This window comes from Theobroma umbraticum, unplaced genomic scaffold (assembly GCF_002168275.2).
Source record: "Theobroma umbraticum cultivar Fairchild unplaced genomic scaffold, ASM216827v3 scaffold_44.0, whole genome shotgun sequence".
Lineage (NCBI taxonomy): Eukaryota > Viridiplantae > Streptophyta > Magnoliopsida > Malvales > Malvaceae > Theobroma > Theobroma umbraticum.
The window spans coordinates 14,125,046-14,142,865 of NW_018397255.1; the positions used below are offsets into that span (position 1 = coordinate 14,125,046).

Genomic DNA, 17,820 nt, shown 5'->3' on the forward strand with positions numbered 1-17,820 from the left:
CTTTATTGGAAAACGTGTTCATGAAGTATAACATTCCTCAACGATCACAAACACTACAACTCTCTTCTCATTTCACAAAATACTTGCTAAATCTTCATCGTCCTTGATAATTAGGCGTGAAACCCCTGTGGCATGACTAAGAAATACATGTAGCTTGATTTCATGATTCTATGAGTTTACCCAAACAACATCTTCAAGCAACTTCATCGAGCTCGAAAATGACAAATCACTCCCAACATCTCTCATTTGTGTCTCACCACCCTTGTAAGTGTCATCGACTTAATGACCATCATATGTAATCATAAGCTTCACATTTGGCATGCCGCTAAAATTTAAGAGAAAATAAGTGTCACAATTAATCAATTTATCAAAAATGTGTCACATAATACTTAAAAACTAGTCATGCAATACTTAAAAGGTAGCCTCACAATGCCTAAGTCATGCAATGCCTAAAAACTAGTCATGCAATGCCTATAACCTAGTCGCGCAATGCTTCAGTCATGCAATGCCTAAAATCAATCACGTAATGCTTCAATCAAACAATGCCTAAAACCAATCACATAATGCCTAAGTTTCAAAGATGTAATGATTAAGTCACAAAATGCCTAAAAGCCAGTCTCACAATGCCTAAGTCACGTAATGCCAAAACCAATCTTGCAATGCCTAAAAACCAGTAATGCAATGCCTAATAACTAATTGATTTGTTTACTCATAGGCAAGTTTAAGTTGCCAAAGTCATATAGTGTTCTAATTTATAGATATGTTTAATTAATTTCAACCCCTCAACTTTGAGATTTCATTCTAAGAACATAAACCAATAAATCCAACAACCAAAACACATACTTTGATATCATCTCTGCTCTTTAAGGTGGCGAGATAGATAGTGTTTCATAAGAGAGAGAAATGAGGATTTAATTTTAAAATTTTTGTTTAGATGGCAAGATAGAGAAAGCGAGACCATTTAATTTGTTTGAAATTATTTAAAGGGCATTGTTGTTAAGTCATGTAAAAAATTAGATAAAACCAGTTAAAATTATAATGAGGGACATTTTTGAATTAAGCTTATGAGGAATGTTATTTATCACAATTTCCTAAAAAAAAACTGATTGATAAAAAATTGATTATAATAAAAAAATGATAAAAGGAGTAAGAAAGGAGAAAAATGAAAAAAAAAATTAGGGTACCTTTAGTATCTAGAGTTATTTTTCTTTTTGATAAAAATATTAATTTGACAAATAGAATAAAACAAATTAATTTTTATAAGGGACAAAAAGTGTTTTTCAAACTAATGTAGATAAGTGTATTTTTAATAAATCCTCAAGGATGGTAATTATTTTTCAAAATTGAATTAAATGTAGTTAAATATATTTAATATATAAATGAATTATTTAACTTAACTAAAATTTAAAGATAATTTTTAAACTAATTGAATTTTCAATTATTTTGAATAATTAATTAAATCTCACAATTGTTTAGTTAAAATCATAGAAAAAAGAAAAAAGCAAAGAAATGAAAATAAAAAGAAATAAATAACCAAATGTTATGTATATATGTAAATATCTATTATACTTCATAACATCCAATGTATCTCTTCATATCTAATGTATATATTTATGTTGGTACATTCCTATCTCCTGGTTTCATTCAATGTATGTATATTTTTATCTACTAAGTTAATCCCCTCTATTCATGTAAATTCATTTCTCTTTTATTTATATGTGCCTATAAATAAAGGTATTGTAATTTATGGTAGATATATTGGAATAAGAAATAATATATAAGATCTCCTTATATTTTTACTATTTTTCTCTAATATTCTCTTTTAAAGTTATATTTTACAAAACAAAAAAGGTATATCATTTTCGTTTCAAGATAAATACTTAAACTTAATAAATATTACATTTTTTGAAAGGTTGAGAGAGTACTTTGCAAAGAGATAAAAGTAAATATAGTTTTCATTAAATTTATTCTTATTGGAATTATTATTTCATATATAAATTAAAATATTATTATATATTCATTTAATTATTATATGAATTTATTAATTTTTTAAAGTATGATATAATAAGACTAATGACACTAATTTAAAAACTTCACTTGCTTATTAAAAAAATAAAAAATATTATATTTTTTAATTAATATGCATGAAAAATTTTTATATTTTTATTTTCAAGATTTTAAAAGTTGTACTTTTATTTATTAAGGAAGTGCAATTGGGTTGGGGAGTGAGACAGGAGAGAGGAGAGAGAACGGTGAATGCGTGAGGGAAGCGTAGGAATTCAAGAAAGGAAGACATCATCGTCAGTGGGGCCAACTGCCAATTTGGTTAATGGGGACGGCAAACGTGGACCAGTAGTCCTCTGTGGCTTCCTTCAGCTTTTCCCCTTTAGAAGCCTCCTGTGTTTCCTGTCTTTGTTGCGTTATCTTACTCTTCTCCCATGCTCCAATTCCATTCCTTTTACAAGTTTTCTTTTCTTTCACTGTCTAGAGCATTCTGTTCCTTCTCCACCTCTTCTTGTTACAGAGTAGAAAATACCCATTTCCTCTTTTAATTTTCTTTTGGTTTTAAGAGCTTGAAAAATGTTATATTGTGGAAGGAATGCATCAAGATCTCTTTCTTTGCTCATTATTGCTCCACATTATGGTTTTTTTTTTCCCTTTGCTTAGTGGTTCCAATGATCACTGCCCCACATTGCAGCATTTGCACTGAATAATGCCAGGTTTAGACTCTCCAAAGATCTTGCATCCCACATTTCTCCATTTCACGCATTGTCTTCTCACGATTTCAGTATGAAATTTGGTGAGTCTTTTTCAGAAAATTTCTCTCCCTTAATGTGGAAATGTGTTCTGTTGGTGGGTTATATATGATTTTTCTATGATAGGATTAAGTCTTTTACGTTTTTGTTTTTGGATCAGCTGTGCCCGTTTACATTTTTCTACGAATGATTCTCTATTTACGCTTTTTTATTCTTTTGAATTTCATCCTAATTTGGTCTACAAGAGTTTTACAGTAAATTTGATTTGTTTGATGGAATCTGGTGATGTGTTAATTGCTTTTTAAGTGATGGTTTGTTCGTGAATAATGGTTATAAAGTTTCCAAGGAGCAGCATTTCCATCCAACAACTCTTGTGTGCTTCAATTCTTTTCTAATAATGAACTTGGGCGGATTGTTCTAAGGTTGATATGAGATTAGAGTGATTATTTCCATGCTTTTATGCAGCTGGACACACTTAAATTCCACAACAAAATATAAAAATTAGTTCAATGAGTGTCTGTGAAATGAAACATTTGTAACAATTCTGTATTCTACACATACAACTATTGAACTACTTACCTAAAATATGCAGTGATTTTTTTGCCATTAATAGTGACAGGATCCATATTATTAGCTATTTCCATTTGTTTTCTCTGTATGTAATATCCTGGTTTCTTGAGAATATGTGCAGCACCTGCTTGGTCTTCTTAAATTTTCCATTAGATAGCTGTTCAGGGTGTTTCTACTCTGCTAAAGATATGCTTTTCAGACTACAGCACCTCTATTCCTGAAGGCAGAAAGATCAAAATCATTGTTGTTTAATGTATACTGCAACGTGTACTGTGCTATTGAACTGTTATGGTTGTTATGATATATATTTCGATATACTGGAGAATGATTGTTTGATGATCATGGTCTGTTTTTCATTCTCAATTTCCCATTTTAACTCAAGCTTCATGCTTGGCATTTAAGGGATAAAAAATGGTTGCTTCTTAGTGATGCTGAATAATAGCCTGTACATGCAATGGACATGACTGCCAAGTTCATTATCCTATATATTGGCATAAAAACCAGTGCTCCACTTGAAATCACTTGGCTAATGCTTACTGCAATCCGTTGTATATTCTTTTTCCCAATGCCAGTGCTGGAGTTGAAGATTATTTGACTACTTTATTTTATTTGTCAAGGCCTTAGTTCTATTCTGTAGCTGTTTTGGTTAACCTAGGTACTCAAATAGGTCTTATGTTGCAATTAATAAGCTTCTGCAATGCTCTGATTGATAGATCCCTAGGAGTTTTAGGATCTTTAATTTCTTCTATATAGATGAAGGTACAATAACAGCATCTGTTTCTTGTGTAAGTTTTTCACTATTTGCAGTGATGTTTGTTCCTATTTCCTGCTAATTAATGTCAAGTTATTTATTGTGCTGGAAAGAATTGCTTGAATTAGATATCTAGCGTATGGAAATGTTTCTTTCACTTTCAAAATTTGGCCAATCTATTGTTCTAAATTGTTTTAAAGCTGCCAAAGTGATGTCCTGTGTGGATTTAACCTTAGATTATTCAAAAAGATGCAACGTTTTCATTAGTGAATCCTGCACTAGTTGCATGAAAATTTCATTTTGGCAACTATATTGCCTGCAAGATTTTGTAGCATTCCATTCTGAGTTTATTGATTCTCTGCTTGTTCTTCAACGGGTATCAACATGCTTGAAAATATGTGAGCTGACTGTTGCTTTCCTAGATGACGGATTGTAACATTGATGACTTGCACCAATCCTCTTCACTTGCTATGCTTGTTTCCAACTTCATTCCATATATGCTTATTGAAGGATTAATCCATTGAGATATTTTTTTCATTAATTTTAAATGTTTTTTAAATTCAATTTTAATTTTAAGTATTAGGGAATTTTATTAAGATGTATTCCGTTATGTTTGGTACTTCATGTTTGCATTAGGGTTTAGTATGTAGCTTATAACAATTTATATTTTTTTCATTTCTAACATTTTGATTATGGATGATCAACATTCGAATATTAAGTCTTGATTTTTCCCGCTTGGTTCCATCATAATCTTCCCCAATTTCCTCTATTTTCTGCCAATATTTCTTTTAATTATTCCTCCTTTTCCCTAAAATTTCCTCTTCATCCCTCTCCCATTCTGCATCAATTTGGTATCAGTGCTCTGCAAAGCATTCACTGCCAAGATACCAGATGTCACAGTGGTTGTTTTTGCTACCAACTGAAAGGGAAAAAAAAGCTGGATTTATAAAATGAAAATGAGCTGTCAAATAAAAACGTTCCAGATTTCTAATTTCAAGTGGTTCAGCTGAAAACACTGTTGCCAATCAAATCGTTAGATGCTGATTGCTAACCTGGTAAAAAACAAAGAAAGAAAGAAAGAAAAATATCAAACTTAAAAACATCAAATCTCCGTTATTCATCTTCAGATTGGGAAACAAGCACTTGAGAACTCGTCATCTCCATTCATCTTCTAGCCAATCATCGTCAGCTGATGGCAGCTGATGACTCATGCACCTCTGTGCTTTAGGTTGGTCATGTTCAGTCCAATCATGTGCTTGGTCATGCTCCTGCTGCCAATGATCAGGCGATGTCATCTGGTGTCATGCACTATGTTAGTAGCCAGTCATGCCATCATTTTGTTAGAATCTCTTCCCTGGTAGTTTTGATGTCTTGATTCCACATTTTAGGTCTTTTGTCTCTTTTTTCTTTTGTGGTGAGACTTAGCCTTTAAACATCAAATATTCATTATCAGTTTAGGAAATAGTGGTTTTGGAGTGTATATCTTCACTTCAGAACAAATTCAGAAGATGGCTTATCAAGCCATTATACACTTATATGAGTTGCTTTCTTTGAAAAACAAGTATGGTACTAAAAATCTTCATCCTTCAGTCTCTTAGAAGTGATGTTAATTTAAAAAGTATACACTAATGCGGTAGAAAGCACTTGAAGAATGAGGATTACAATATTTTTATGATAAACTGAGAAAAATACAGACAATTTTGGATTTGTTTTGAACTTCATTGTCTCTATGGTGTTCCTCCCTTGTGCTTGCAAACAAGGGTCCAATTGATACAGATGTGATTAACAATGAAAATACATCCTTTATCATTGAGGTCAAAGAAAAAAACTGTGGAAGAGGGACCAAAAGGTGGTATATGATGAGCTAGTGCGGCATTATCTGTCAGAAGGATATTTTTTTCTTGATGAATCTGTCTGAAGAATTGGATATGCAATGGCTAGGGTTTCAAGCTAAAAAGTATCAAAGATAGGCAAGTTTGGCATATAGATTTGGATATAAATTTGTCTGTGTCTGACCAAAAGAAAAGTCTAATAATGTTCTAGTTAGTTATTTGTTGACTTCATTCTTTCTAGTTGTTATGCGGTAGGAGAAAACAAAACTCTATGTAAAGTGTTGATAAAGCTTGGAGATCTGTTGTTGACATGGTTGTTCAACAGTGTTTTTACTTATTTCCTCTCTTCCAAATTTTAAAATTTGAGATTGAGTTTCTCCAATAAGGAGAAATTGATGTCAGGTAGGAGCGTGCTTATTGAAGGATTATACTATTTAGATTTATTTTCTTAATTCTACATGTTTATAGGTTCGATTACGATTTTAATATTAAGGAATTAATAAATATTTAAGGGTATATTTGGTAATTCATATTTGCCTTAGAGTTAGGATGTGGAATATAAGAACCTATGGTTTTGAGTTTCAAACAACTTTTGATGGAAAATTGAGATTTTTAGATTTCAATATTGAGTTTTGAGTTTTCTCTCTTGCTTTTATCTCTTTGTCAGTCCTTTTCTCTCAGTTTTCTCTTTTATCACTAGTTTCTCTCAGTTTGCCTCCCCTATTTGGCAACAATGTAATTATCTTGTCATATGTGCATTTGCATGTGTATAATTTTGGCCTTAATGTTACAATTGTCCTTTTGAATTAAGTCCTTACTTTGCAGTTTCAAGCATTACCAAGAAGATTTTATTCTGACTTGTAACCTTACCCATAATGTGGGTTTGCATCATGATCTAGCTTGCTCTGCCGGCCAGATTATTGATGATGTAATTAGCACCCAATTATATTTTACTTGAATTGCTAGCAATGGAGTCTTAGTAAACATGAATGAATTTTAAATTATTAAGGTTTGTTATTTCAGGTGATAGATTTTTAAACATCTGATGCTTTTTTTGCCTCTTTTTGTTTTTCAATATTCTCGTCGTTTTTTAATTAAAGTGATTAAGTATCCTTTTTGAAACTGATCAAGCTTTAGTCAGCTCATGTTGAATGTACCATACTCCGTTAAGCTCTAGCTGTTGTTGACTTTTGTCTTCTGAAATTTGTGATTGGGCATGTCCTTCTGTATATAGTTGCAAGTCACTGCAATTGAATATGGTGATTAAAAAATTTTCCAGATCTTGTTAATTAACCAAGTTCTCATATTGGGCAGATGGTTGCTCATCTGTAATTTACATTGCTTTCAGTTGACCACTGAAATTTTAGAATAGGGCTTGAGGTATTCTTTTCTTTATTTCTTGTCTTGAAGTTTATGATAAACTGATATTCATGCTACTGATTGAATAAATTCAATTCACCAAATAATGTGGATGCAATGTTAATTTGGAAATCTTTCGTGAGCAGTGCACTGAGACATATAGTCAGGTTGCATTTTGTCATGTTTACCTTTCTATTCCTCTACATGCAAATGTCTGTCACTACCTGTAGTATATTACATGCTATTAGCATCTTTGTTTATTTCTCCTTTCCTGCTGCATGCATGGTAGCATTTTTATTTAAACTTTGATAAATTTCCGGAGCTGATCTGTGTGCACCTGATGTAGAACAAGTACTCTCAACTCCAAACACTCAAGAACTAATTTGACATCTCAATCAAACTTCTCCAAAAGCTTACCTTTGTCAAACTGATGCTTAGACATCTAAATTGCCATAACATTATCTTATGAGTGCATGACTGAAGTTCTTAGCAGAACATTTTGTCTAAGTATGATGATCAGCATGACTGAGGTACTCATTTTCTTTTTCCTGATAATTGACTCAGGCTCTCAACAAAATGATTTGGCTTCATCCCCTGGGAAAAGTTTAAATGGAAGTTTCAGAAAGTTTATATCTGGTTAGAATGTAATTCTAACATCAAATCAGCAGTAACTAGTACATTAGAAATTTTCCATGTCTATTTTTTCTGAGTCATCATAAATTTAAATGAAGTCTTTCCCTATATTGTTTCCACATATTCCCTGTTTGTGGACTGTGGACATTATACTAGAACCACTAGAACAATTTCTCATGGAAAGTAGAAACATGATAAAGCAATAAGAGAACTTGAGCAAGTACAATGTAATGCTCCTTGATTATTATCATAAGATGGTATAGAATCTGTTGTAAGTGTCATCCATAATTCCTGCATTCTTGTTTTGTTAAAGTTCAGTGCGAGTTATAAATTTACCCCAATGAAAAGAAACTTGACTTCGACGGGGGACATTTATTTATTAATGCTATTTTTCTTCTTTTTTTGAAACTATTAATACAATTATTCTGGTTATAAAGAAAGTTGCATACCATATCATGTTTTACACTGTAGAATAGTTTAGTATTGGAAATACATCCACATGATCTAATTGACTTGATATTGTTGAAAATCTTAATATCTGGCCTCATTTATCTACACTATCCTGGCATGTATCACACCTAATGTAGTTAATATAATTTGTTGCTTTCCTTGTTTTTCAAAAATAAATATCATGCTGTACATTGATGGCTATTCCTTGTTAGATCTCTTTGGGCAGCAATCATATATTTCTTTATATTTAGCATATGCGCTCTTTATTCTGCCCAAACATATACCAGTGTAAAATTTAAAATCTGGGAGTAATGCAGACTCTAACTAACAATATGGGTCAGGTTTTCTGCGAAATAATTTGGACTCCTCTCCAGGGCAAAGCATAGATGGAAGTTTCCGAAAATCTAATTCTGGTTTGTTCTACAGGCTCATCTTCCCTTTATTTGACTTTCTCTTGAGAAAATGCCAGTTAACCCTTCTCCTTTGACTTGTAAAATAAGTGTGCTATGTACATCTTCATCTTGCTCGATTGTCATTATGCATAACAAATTTCTGGTTACCAATGTCATAGATGTGTTATTATTTTTTTTCTTTCTTTTAAAAAGCTAATTATTCTGGCTTACAAAAATGTGAAACTGGTTAATCTGAGGATGAATCTGCATATACATGGTATCTGACTATTCCTTAAAAATTCTCGGTAGAAAAAAATCTTAAAATGTTAGAAAATAGGAGGAATGTATAAAGGAAATTGAGATCATTTTCTGCTTGCACTTTCCCTTCAAAATTCATTCGAATCTGCAACTCTCAAATTCTTTTGGTTTACAGCTAGTTGGAATGTACGATCTGAACTTAGGAAAGTTAGAACAAAGTACTAATACTTTGCAAATGCTGGATAAGAATATTTCTCACAACTCAGAATGAAAACACCAAATTTTCTTGTTAAGGTGAAATGAGGCAAATATGTGAGCTTACAGCATTGTATATACACAAACAAATGCAGAAGCACACATGCATGTGAACATGAATACAAAGAGAAAGATGACAATACTACAAACTTATTCTGATCCCCTTTTATTCTCTATAATTGTTTGGCCTGCCATTGTTCAATTGCCATTAGAATAATTATGTCTGCAATTGTCCACTTTCATGTATTAAACATTTTCTGCATTTGTCAACTTTTACTCCATAACTGAAAAATATTTGGATTGTAATATGATGTAGTTATCTCCACCCATAGTGTGTCTGGAATTTCATCTTCAAGCAAGTTCTTTCCAACTTCAAGAAGAGTGTACAAGGCACTGAAGGACTGTGGAAGGAAACTTGTTGACCAGGAGTTATTTAAACAGAATCTTGAGGATTGGGTTTTGGAAAATTCTTGTGTGGAGCATGTTACAAGGGAGCAGTCTTTTTTTAGGCCCCCATTTCTGATTGATGAACTGCGCAAGTTTGATTTAGCATTGGAAGGTGTTCTCTTTCAGCAACTGTACCGTATGCCATGTTCTCCATATGCTTCTAAACCTTTGAAGGAAGATGAGTATCTTGCTTTGGAAGACTTTCTTCATACTATAGTAAATGGCCTCTGGCGTACATTTTGGCGTAAAAGCGGACCATTACCTTTCTTTTTGTCTTGTTCCCCTCATCCTAAATCTAAGTTTTATGCTGTTGAGAAGGCAATATCAAGAGGAAGGATAGAAGAGCTACGTGGTTTAGCTTTAATATCTAAAAGTGGGAGTGATCTAAAGGTTCATTGGGATCAAGTAGTGCAGTTTGCCTTGTTTAGACAAGATATACTATCAGGAAATGAGTTAAGATTGTCTGCTAGCAGTATATGCGAAGCCCTATTTTATGGTGTTCATATACTCATTTCTAGGAGTTTGAGCAAGTCCAGAACCATTGAGAGTGATTCTGTTTTTCTTATGATTTTTGATTCTAAATTTGGTGCAGTGGTAAAACTTGGAGGTGATCTTAGTACACTTGAGTTGAACACAGCTGATCCATACCAGTCTGTGGTCCAATGGATAAAGTGTCATGCTGAAGTCCTTGTTTCATCAGTGGACAGAATATGGAATAAGCTTGGGAATGCAAATTGGAGGGACCTGGGGACTCTTCAAGTACTTTTAGCTACTTTTTATTCCATAATCCAGTGGAATGGACCTCCAAGAAAGTCAATAGCCTCATTGGCCTCAAATCATAGCCTTCGTCTTCAGAAGCGTAGAATAGAATGCCGCCTAGCTGAGAATGAAAATGCTCTAGTACCTTACCAGCAGGCTGGCTTTCAACATGGAGAGATTGTTGAACTTGATCATAGTGATAATCCCCTGGTAAAGAATTCATCACGCCTGAAGCTTAAGCAGGGCGAGATATTGTTTTTGGAGGATCAACAGCAGGGCCAGAAAAGTTTCCAGATACAAGAGTCCTTCATAGGAGGCAACTCTTTTCTCTATGGTGCTATTTCTCTAGATTATCCCACACAGTTGTTAACTTTGTATGCTGGTGCTCATCCATCCAGACTTGAACCTTCCTGGGAGGATATGAGTCTGTGGTATCAAGTACAAAGGCAAACAAAGGTACTAAACATATTGAAACAGCAAGGAATTTCAAGCAAATATTTGCCTGATATAATTGCCTCTGGCCGACTTCTGCATTCTGGTCCTTGCAAAAAGCAGAGTCCAAGTGGACGATGTGATCATCCTTGGTGCGGAACCCCAGTTCTTGTCACATATCCAGTTGGGGAGCCACTTTCGTATATAGTTGCTAAGGATGGCCCATTTTCGTCTGATGATGCATTACGCTGCTGCCGAGACTGCCTAGCCGGTCTAAGTAGTGCAGCAGCAGCCAATGTCCAGCATGGTGATATTTCCCCTGAAAACATAATTCGTGTTTTGGACACGCAAGGTATAAGAAACAAAGTTTTGTACATCCCAATTTCATGGGGTCGTGCAGTTTTGGAAGACAGGGACAGCCCAGCAATAAATTTGCAGTTCTCGTCTTCTCATGCACTTCAGCATGGGAAACTCTGTCCCGCATCCGATGCTGAGAGCCTTGTCTACCTCCTTTCCTTTGTTTGTGGGGGAACAATGCAGCAACAGGATTCTATCGAATCTGCTTTGCAATGGAGGGAGAAAAGCTGGGCAACGCGGTCGATTCAGCAGCAGCTAGGTGAAGTTTCACCTTTACTAAAGGCATTTGCTGATTATGTGGATAGCCTTTGTGGAACACCATACCCAGTTGATTATGATATTTGGTTGAAAAGGCTTAACAAAGCTGTGGACGGATCTGTGTCAGCTGATAGAGGTAAAATGATTGAAGAAGTTCTGCCATAAACGTTAAGATAGGAAGATGTGGCCGAGTCTTAGGGGACCTCTGGAGGTAGTGCTTAATTTTCATGGAGTACCGAGTTTTAAAACAACTTTTTCGTTTTCGTAACTATCCGTCGTTGAGATTCAATTGTTTTAATTGTTCAACCGCAAGGCTTCTAGGTTCGCAAGTCTCAGGTCTTGCCTTTCTATATGCTGTGATTTTTGCAAGTTGAGCTTCATTCTAACATGCTCCAACGGTGTTTGCATTTATGAAAAATGGATGCCATGTAAATGAGACTACTTGTCGAGTCACTGCCCGAGCAAGCGATTGCAGTGTACAATGTCACTTTGGCAAAAGGTATATACAGCGAATGTTGCTGCTTGTGTTAACGACCTCAACAACTTCAATTTAAACTGCAGAAACCTGAGGGTTAAATTCATTATTAAAGTAGTTTTTAGAACCTGTTAAATTTGAAAACTTCACTAAAAATGGTTTTAGTAACTTACCTAGATCAAAAAATTTTCCATCAAATATTTTACATTAGTGTTTTCATGATATAATTAATACTCGTTTAAACAAACATATTAGATCAACAACTTGAATTAAATATTTTTTTATTTCATAATATGATTATGGATGGATGTGGTTGTAGATGATTATGGATTTAGATTTGGTGGATGTCAATGAATGAATAGTTAGTTATATTTTTTATGGTATTTTTGAAATAAGGACTATGAGCCCTCTCTTTCTCTTTTTTTTTTTTTCCTTTTGAGTTTATAAAATTTTTTTCTCCATCTTACTTCCCTTGAGTGTACTCGAGGTTTTTTATGGAATTATGTAAAAGTTATATAATGTATAGGATCAAATTAGGATAAAATTTTATAAAATCTAGAAAAAAGGAAGAGTAGGGCACCATGGAGATAGCAAAGAAGTTGCAACTAAGGCTTGAGAAAATTTACGAATGCAATTACCTAAGATGTGACTAACTAATTTCTTTCTAATGGGTAAAGGAAACTAGATTAGATAAAAAGTCTAATCTTAAATGAAGAAAGAATTTTATTTATATAAAATTGTATAATATATATAAGGCTAATTTTATTTATAATCTAACTCAAATTAACTAATAGTATTGTGGTATAACTTTTAATTAGATATTGTAGTCTAACTAGGTAATAGTACTATATTACAACTTTAACTAAATATTTTATATAATTATCTTAACACTCTTGTCACATCTCGTTTCTAAAGAATCAGCACTAGGACTTACATGAATATGGCTCATTATGCCCAAGCAAGTCTTTTCATCAACATGTGTGGGCTTGTCATTCATCCATTTATACCAATAATCATACAATATGAATATAATCATATACACATTGACACCATCACAACATTATGGAACTACCCATTATACAGTGTGGAATTTCATTCATTTAATAACAACATTTATATAACATATAGTTTTTGTAGTCCAGCACAATTTTCTTGTCATTATCATTTATGGTTCTTTCACTGTAGGTTTCATCATTTGTATACATTGGAAAGGTGCTCAACACAATAGTCCATGATAGGAAAAAAAATGAGCATCTCAATACTTATTTACAATTCAAAGTATCAACATTAACGGCAATATTTACGACTCAACTCGACATACTACAAAGTGCAGTGACATTGAAGGGCTAGAAGAAAGGCACTATCATTTCTTACCAAATATGAACTATGTTACTCTTTCACAAGGTGCCAAGCCAAGAAAGTTACTGATCTGTAAAATAAAATAAAAGAAACTAGTGGGTGAGTCATAAGGACTTCATGAATAGACACAAAAAGGAGACAAGACAATGGGAAGAGTTTTTACATAAGTCATAGATTTATCATAAACATACATTCTTACATAATCATAGCTTTCTCATTCAAGTTCATTGAAAACAAGATGTTTTTTTTGTAAAACAAACAACTTTCTTTAGTCACATTCCATGCTTCATAAACTCATTTATGAAGGATAAAGATTAAGCATGTTTGGTATGGGACTAACAATCACCATTTGATTCGACCGGTTGTGTGGGCGATGGGGAAGTAGCTATGACAAACCAACCCGCAGTACTAACATTGCACAGCCCCTTATCCTCACTGGTCACTTAGCGTTGGGCTTTGCATTGCTAGTGTTAAGGGAATTAAGTTGCGCTTCTACCATAACTATAGCTTTTGGTGGAAATAGTAAGTGCTTGATCTTGGAAACTGGTATCAGAGCGAGGTTTTGGGTTTGAATCCCAAAGTTGTTGCTAGAGGGGAGATTGTTGGGTATGAGACCGACAATCACCCTTTGATTCGACTGGTTGTATGAGCAGTTGGGAAGTAGCTATGACTAGTTGACCCATGACACTGACATGGCAAAAACTATTGTTGGATTCACCACGCAAGTGCATGTATCATTAACAAGTAAATCAATAGAAAGTAAAGTTCATTCTCACAAAGAATTGCCTAAATCTTTTTACTAAGTACTAAAATTAAAACAACTTAATCTTATCCAAACAACTGAATTTAAAGCTATGAGCATTAAATTTGCTTAAATGATTCTATTTATGATCCCTCTAGTAGTCATTTTTGAGATGCTGAAGTTGCAAGATAGATTCACAAGTGTCGAAGCTTATCTCAAACATTTAAGGATGGTTGATCTTCACAACATTAAGGTTGTTCTTAAGCCATGAAGTCCCTTTTAACTCAACATTTGATCACAAGGAAGAAGCAAGGAAGTAGCTAAAGTTAAGTATCAAAATGTCAAGGAATCTTGAAGAAACAAAGCTCCAATCATTCTTAGAGTAAGGCAAGTTGATCCTATGGTAATAAATCATACAAGTATGGCTAAGTGCGTCTCTTGTACATACTTTGGTATTTTGAGCATAACTCTAACTAAATAAGTTCAATGGATGTGATTCTTAAACCATTGAAAATCTAAGAAACAAAGCTATAACTTTTATGTTTTTCACGTTACCCTATTTAGATTAGATTAGGGTCAAAATTGTGTTAGAAAATGATAGAATGCTATAGTTTATGCACTAGGCAACATGAAAACTTGAAAAGATACAGCCTTAGTTAACCCTATAAGGTCAGAAGTCAACCCTAAGGAAGTGAGCACATGAAATCCAAGCTTTTCTGAAGCCATAGTCAACCTTGAGCGAGTGGTAGTCGACTACACCAAGCCAAATTTCAAATATACAAGCTTTTTGGAAGAGGATCGAGTAGAGAACTTCCATACTTGATTACAAGTGACTGTTGACACAAAATTTAAAAGGAAAATGGCTGGTTTCTTGCTCTAATCACCTATAATGGCTCCAAGACTCTTTCAACTATAAAAAAGACTAATGGGAAGCATTATAAGTTGAGGAAGAAGAAAGAAAAAATGACAAACTCTTAAAGATCATGGTCTTGAAAAGAAATGAGAGAAAACCAAACAAAACCAAGCCTACTTAAGCTAAACTTTCTTTGTGCTTTCACTCCCATCTTTATATCCTATCATTATACCTAATGTTAGGCATTCTTCCTCCATTGTACCTACTTAGCAAAATCTACCTTTTAGAGGCACTCTAGTTATTCTTGTAAAGATTCAAGCTTAACCTTGAAAAGCTATTTTGTAAAAGTTATTGCTTCCTATTAAAAAACAAGAATCTCTTTGTGGATTGTGTATGGGTTTGTGGTGATCCTGTTAAAACCATGGATTTGTGGTGAACCCGCGAAAACCATGGGTTATCGCTTGATCCAGTGAAAAAGCCGTTGTAAGGGTTATCACTTCTCATTAAAAGCAAGAATCTTTTTAGTGGATTAGAAATTCCTTGGTAAACTAAGGGAGTGGATTTAAAAATTTGAGATAGCATAACCACTATAAAACCTTGTGTCTTTATTTTCATTTTTATCTTTGCTTTAAATTCTTGCACTTGACATTGCAAAACTCAGTTACAAATTGCTTATGCCTTGATTTCATACTCATTACAAAATTGGTTTATGTCTTTGTCAAAAACATTTTTCAAACATCACAAATTGTCCATTCTTTGTTGAAAAGATTTCTTGAAATGTTCTTCTCAATATTGCCTTTATTTGATTTATATTTGAAAAATGTTTAAGCATTTCAAAGTAATTGTTAATCTATGATTGACTAAGTAGCTTTGATTAAAACTTGCCATTACATCAATGTTTTTGCTGAAATTCCTCTTATAAGTTTTTGGAATGGGTTTTCTAGTCTAGGATTGATTCTTGAGTAGTTACAATCGACCACAATTTTGTTTAAAAGACATTGGAGTTGATTTGAGAAAAGAATTACAACCATAGTCGACTAGAGAATTTTTATAGTTGATTATACCTGATTGTTTTACACTTTTCAAATTTTTTAAATCCAATTCATCCCCCTCTTGGATATTTTCGTTGGACTAACATTTCTACAAATGTTTTACAAGTCAAGAGATGTAAAAGATCTAGAGCTTAAAAGGTCAAGTATGATTGATATGAGTTGGAAAGTGCACAAATTCTAGTTTTCATGAATGAAGTATTAATACTTTACAAGAAAGTGTCGATACCTATTAAATAAGAAGGTTGGTAAGTATTTTGTCCAAAAACTATCAATACCTCCCCTAAAGCACTGATATTCCATCTCTAAAGTGGTAAGTTAAGCCATTTTTTGATGTGTTCTCAATGGTTTTACACTCAAGCTTTACTCCAAAGATTTATTTTACTTCAAAAAAACTTTAGAAAATATTCAAAGGTTTGATTTATATCTATGTCTTATGATTTAAAGGTTTAAATGTTCTATTTGAATGGTTTAAAAATGCATCCAAAGGTTTGGTTTACATCCATTTTCAACGATTTAATGATTGAATATCTGAATTACATACATGCATGTAATTGTACAAAAGCACTAGCCCTTAACTTGTCCACTTTCCATATTCATTCACGGAATCTATCATGACCCAAACCTGGGATCCGTGACTAGCATAGGAGCCTAGCAGGCAAAGCCCATGAGACCTAAGCAAGCTTTAGGGTTTGAAATCAAATAACACATAGCCAAGGGATTTCATATGTCATAATGATAAATAAAATTCAAGTTCAACATGGTACATCATCCTTGGCACATAACTCATACAATCATCATAAGGTCACACATTAACCATTCAAGATAGGTTTGCACGTAACAACCTTTAGTGCACAATATTACATGGCACTCAATGCCTACAATATCCAGAATACATTTCTTTCTAAACTTAAAATTGAGCATACGAAAGCTAATGTGTACCTAACCCAATGAAGTGACCAAAATGGGGGACTTACTAGATGCCAAAAGTAGTCTGTTAATAGACGACCCTTGCCACGCTCTATCCAATGGCCTATTTATCTGCACATGCTACAAAATGGGTGAGTAATATATGTTGGTATATGCCATTAAGCCATTTGGATTGATCAAGGAATATAGATTATCATTTAATGTATACTTAATCGCATAGCTATATGTGATGTTTTCCTCCATGTTACTATAATAATAAAAAGTTATCAAGAACTAATTGGAAGAAGCCCATGGAACATAAAAGTCTTCCAAGAGAATTGTAAAGTTGTTATAATTATGAGACACTATGCATCAAAGCCATGTTCCTAAAATTGTTCTTGGTCATTGTATTGTCAAGACAAGGCATTAACAATTCTCAAAGACTAGTACGTGTTAAGCCTCCTTACTTGGGAAGTAAGCAATCGATCTCATAGATTAAAGTATCTGGGATACTTGAGGATAACATGTAGGTGCTTGTTAAAGAACAAGTTTACTGAACATGACCCCTATGAGAACTCTATTTAGTATTTCACTCAAGTTTCTATGGCATATGTCCTCATGTAATAGTCATGCAATTAGTGTTTAAACTTGAGACACTAGGTCATCTTGTATAGGGAATGGCATACTTTGATTTCACCTCTACAAGTCTGGAGGCAACCAAATGTCTAAATAGTGTGTTTTTGGGTATGCCATGAAACATGCGAAAGTGAATGAGTGGTCAACAGAGGATTCATCACCCTAAGTGATATAATAGGATGTATCTCACTTATTGTCAATTCTTGATTAACTTGTATAAAGTCTTCAGCCAAAGCATGATGAATTTGAAGAAAGTTAGTTTCCTAAATTCATAAAGTTAGTCATGAA

General features: G+C 33.5%; 1 protein-coding gene across 2 annotated transcripts; it reads left to right on the forward strand.

The window, feature by feature from the left end:
- Positions 1 to 2,260: 2,260 nt before the first annotated feature.
- LOC110409535 (uncharacterized) lies at positions 2,261 to 12,040 on the forward strand. 2 transcript variants are annotated; one of them, XM_021418901.1, is made up of 3 exons: positions 2,261 to 2,800; positions 8,693 to 8,764; positions 9,573 to 12,040. In XM_021418901.1, exons 1-3 carry the CDS (start codon positions 2,791 to 2,793, stop codon positions 11,672 to 11,674), a joined length of 2,184 nt encoding a protein of 727 aa, XP_021274576.1. In that variant the 5' UTR covers positions 2,261 to 2,790; the 3' UTR covers positions 11,675 to 12,040. The 2 variants fall into 2 exon arrangements, with proteins under 2 accessions (XP_021274576.1, XP_021274577.1); XM_021418902.2 differs by lacking the exon at positions 8,693 to 8,764.
- The last annotated feature ends 5,780 nt before the right edge of the window (positions 12,041 to 17,820 follow it).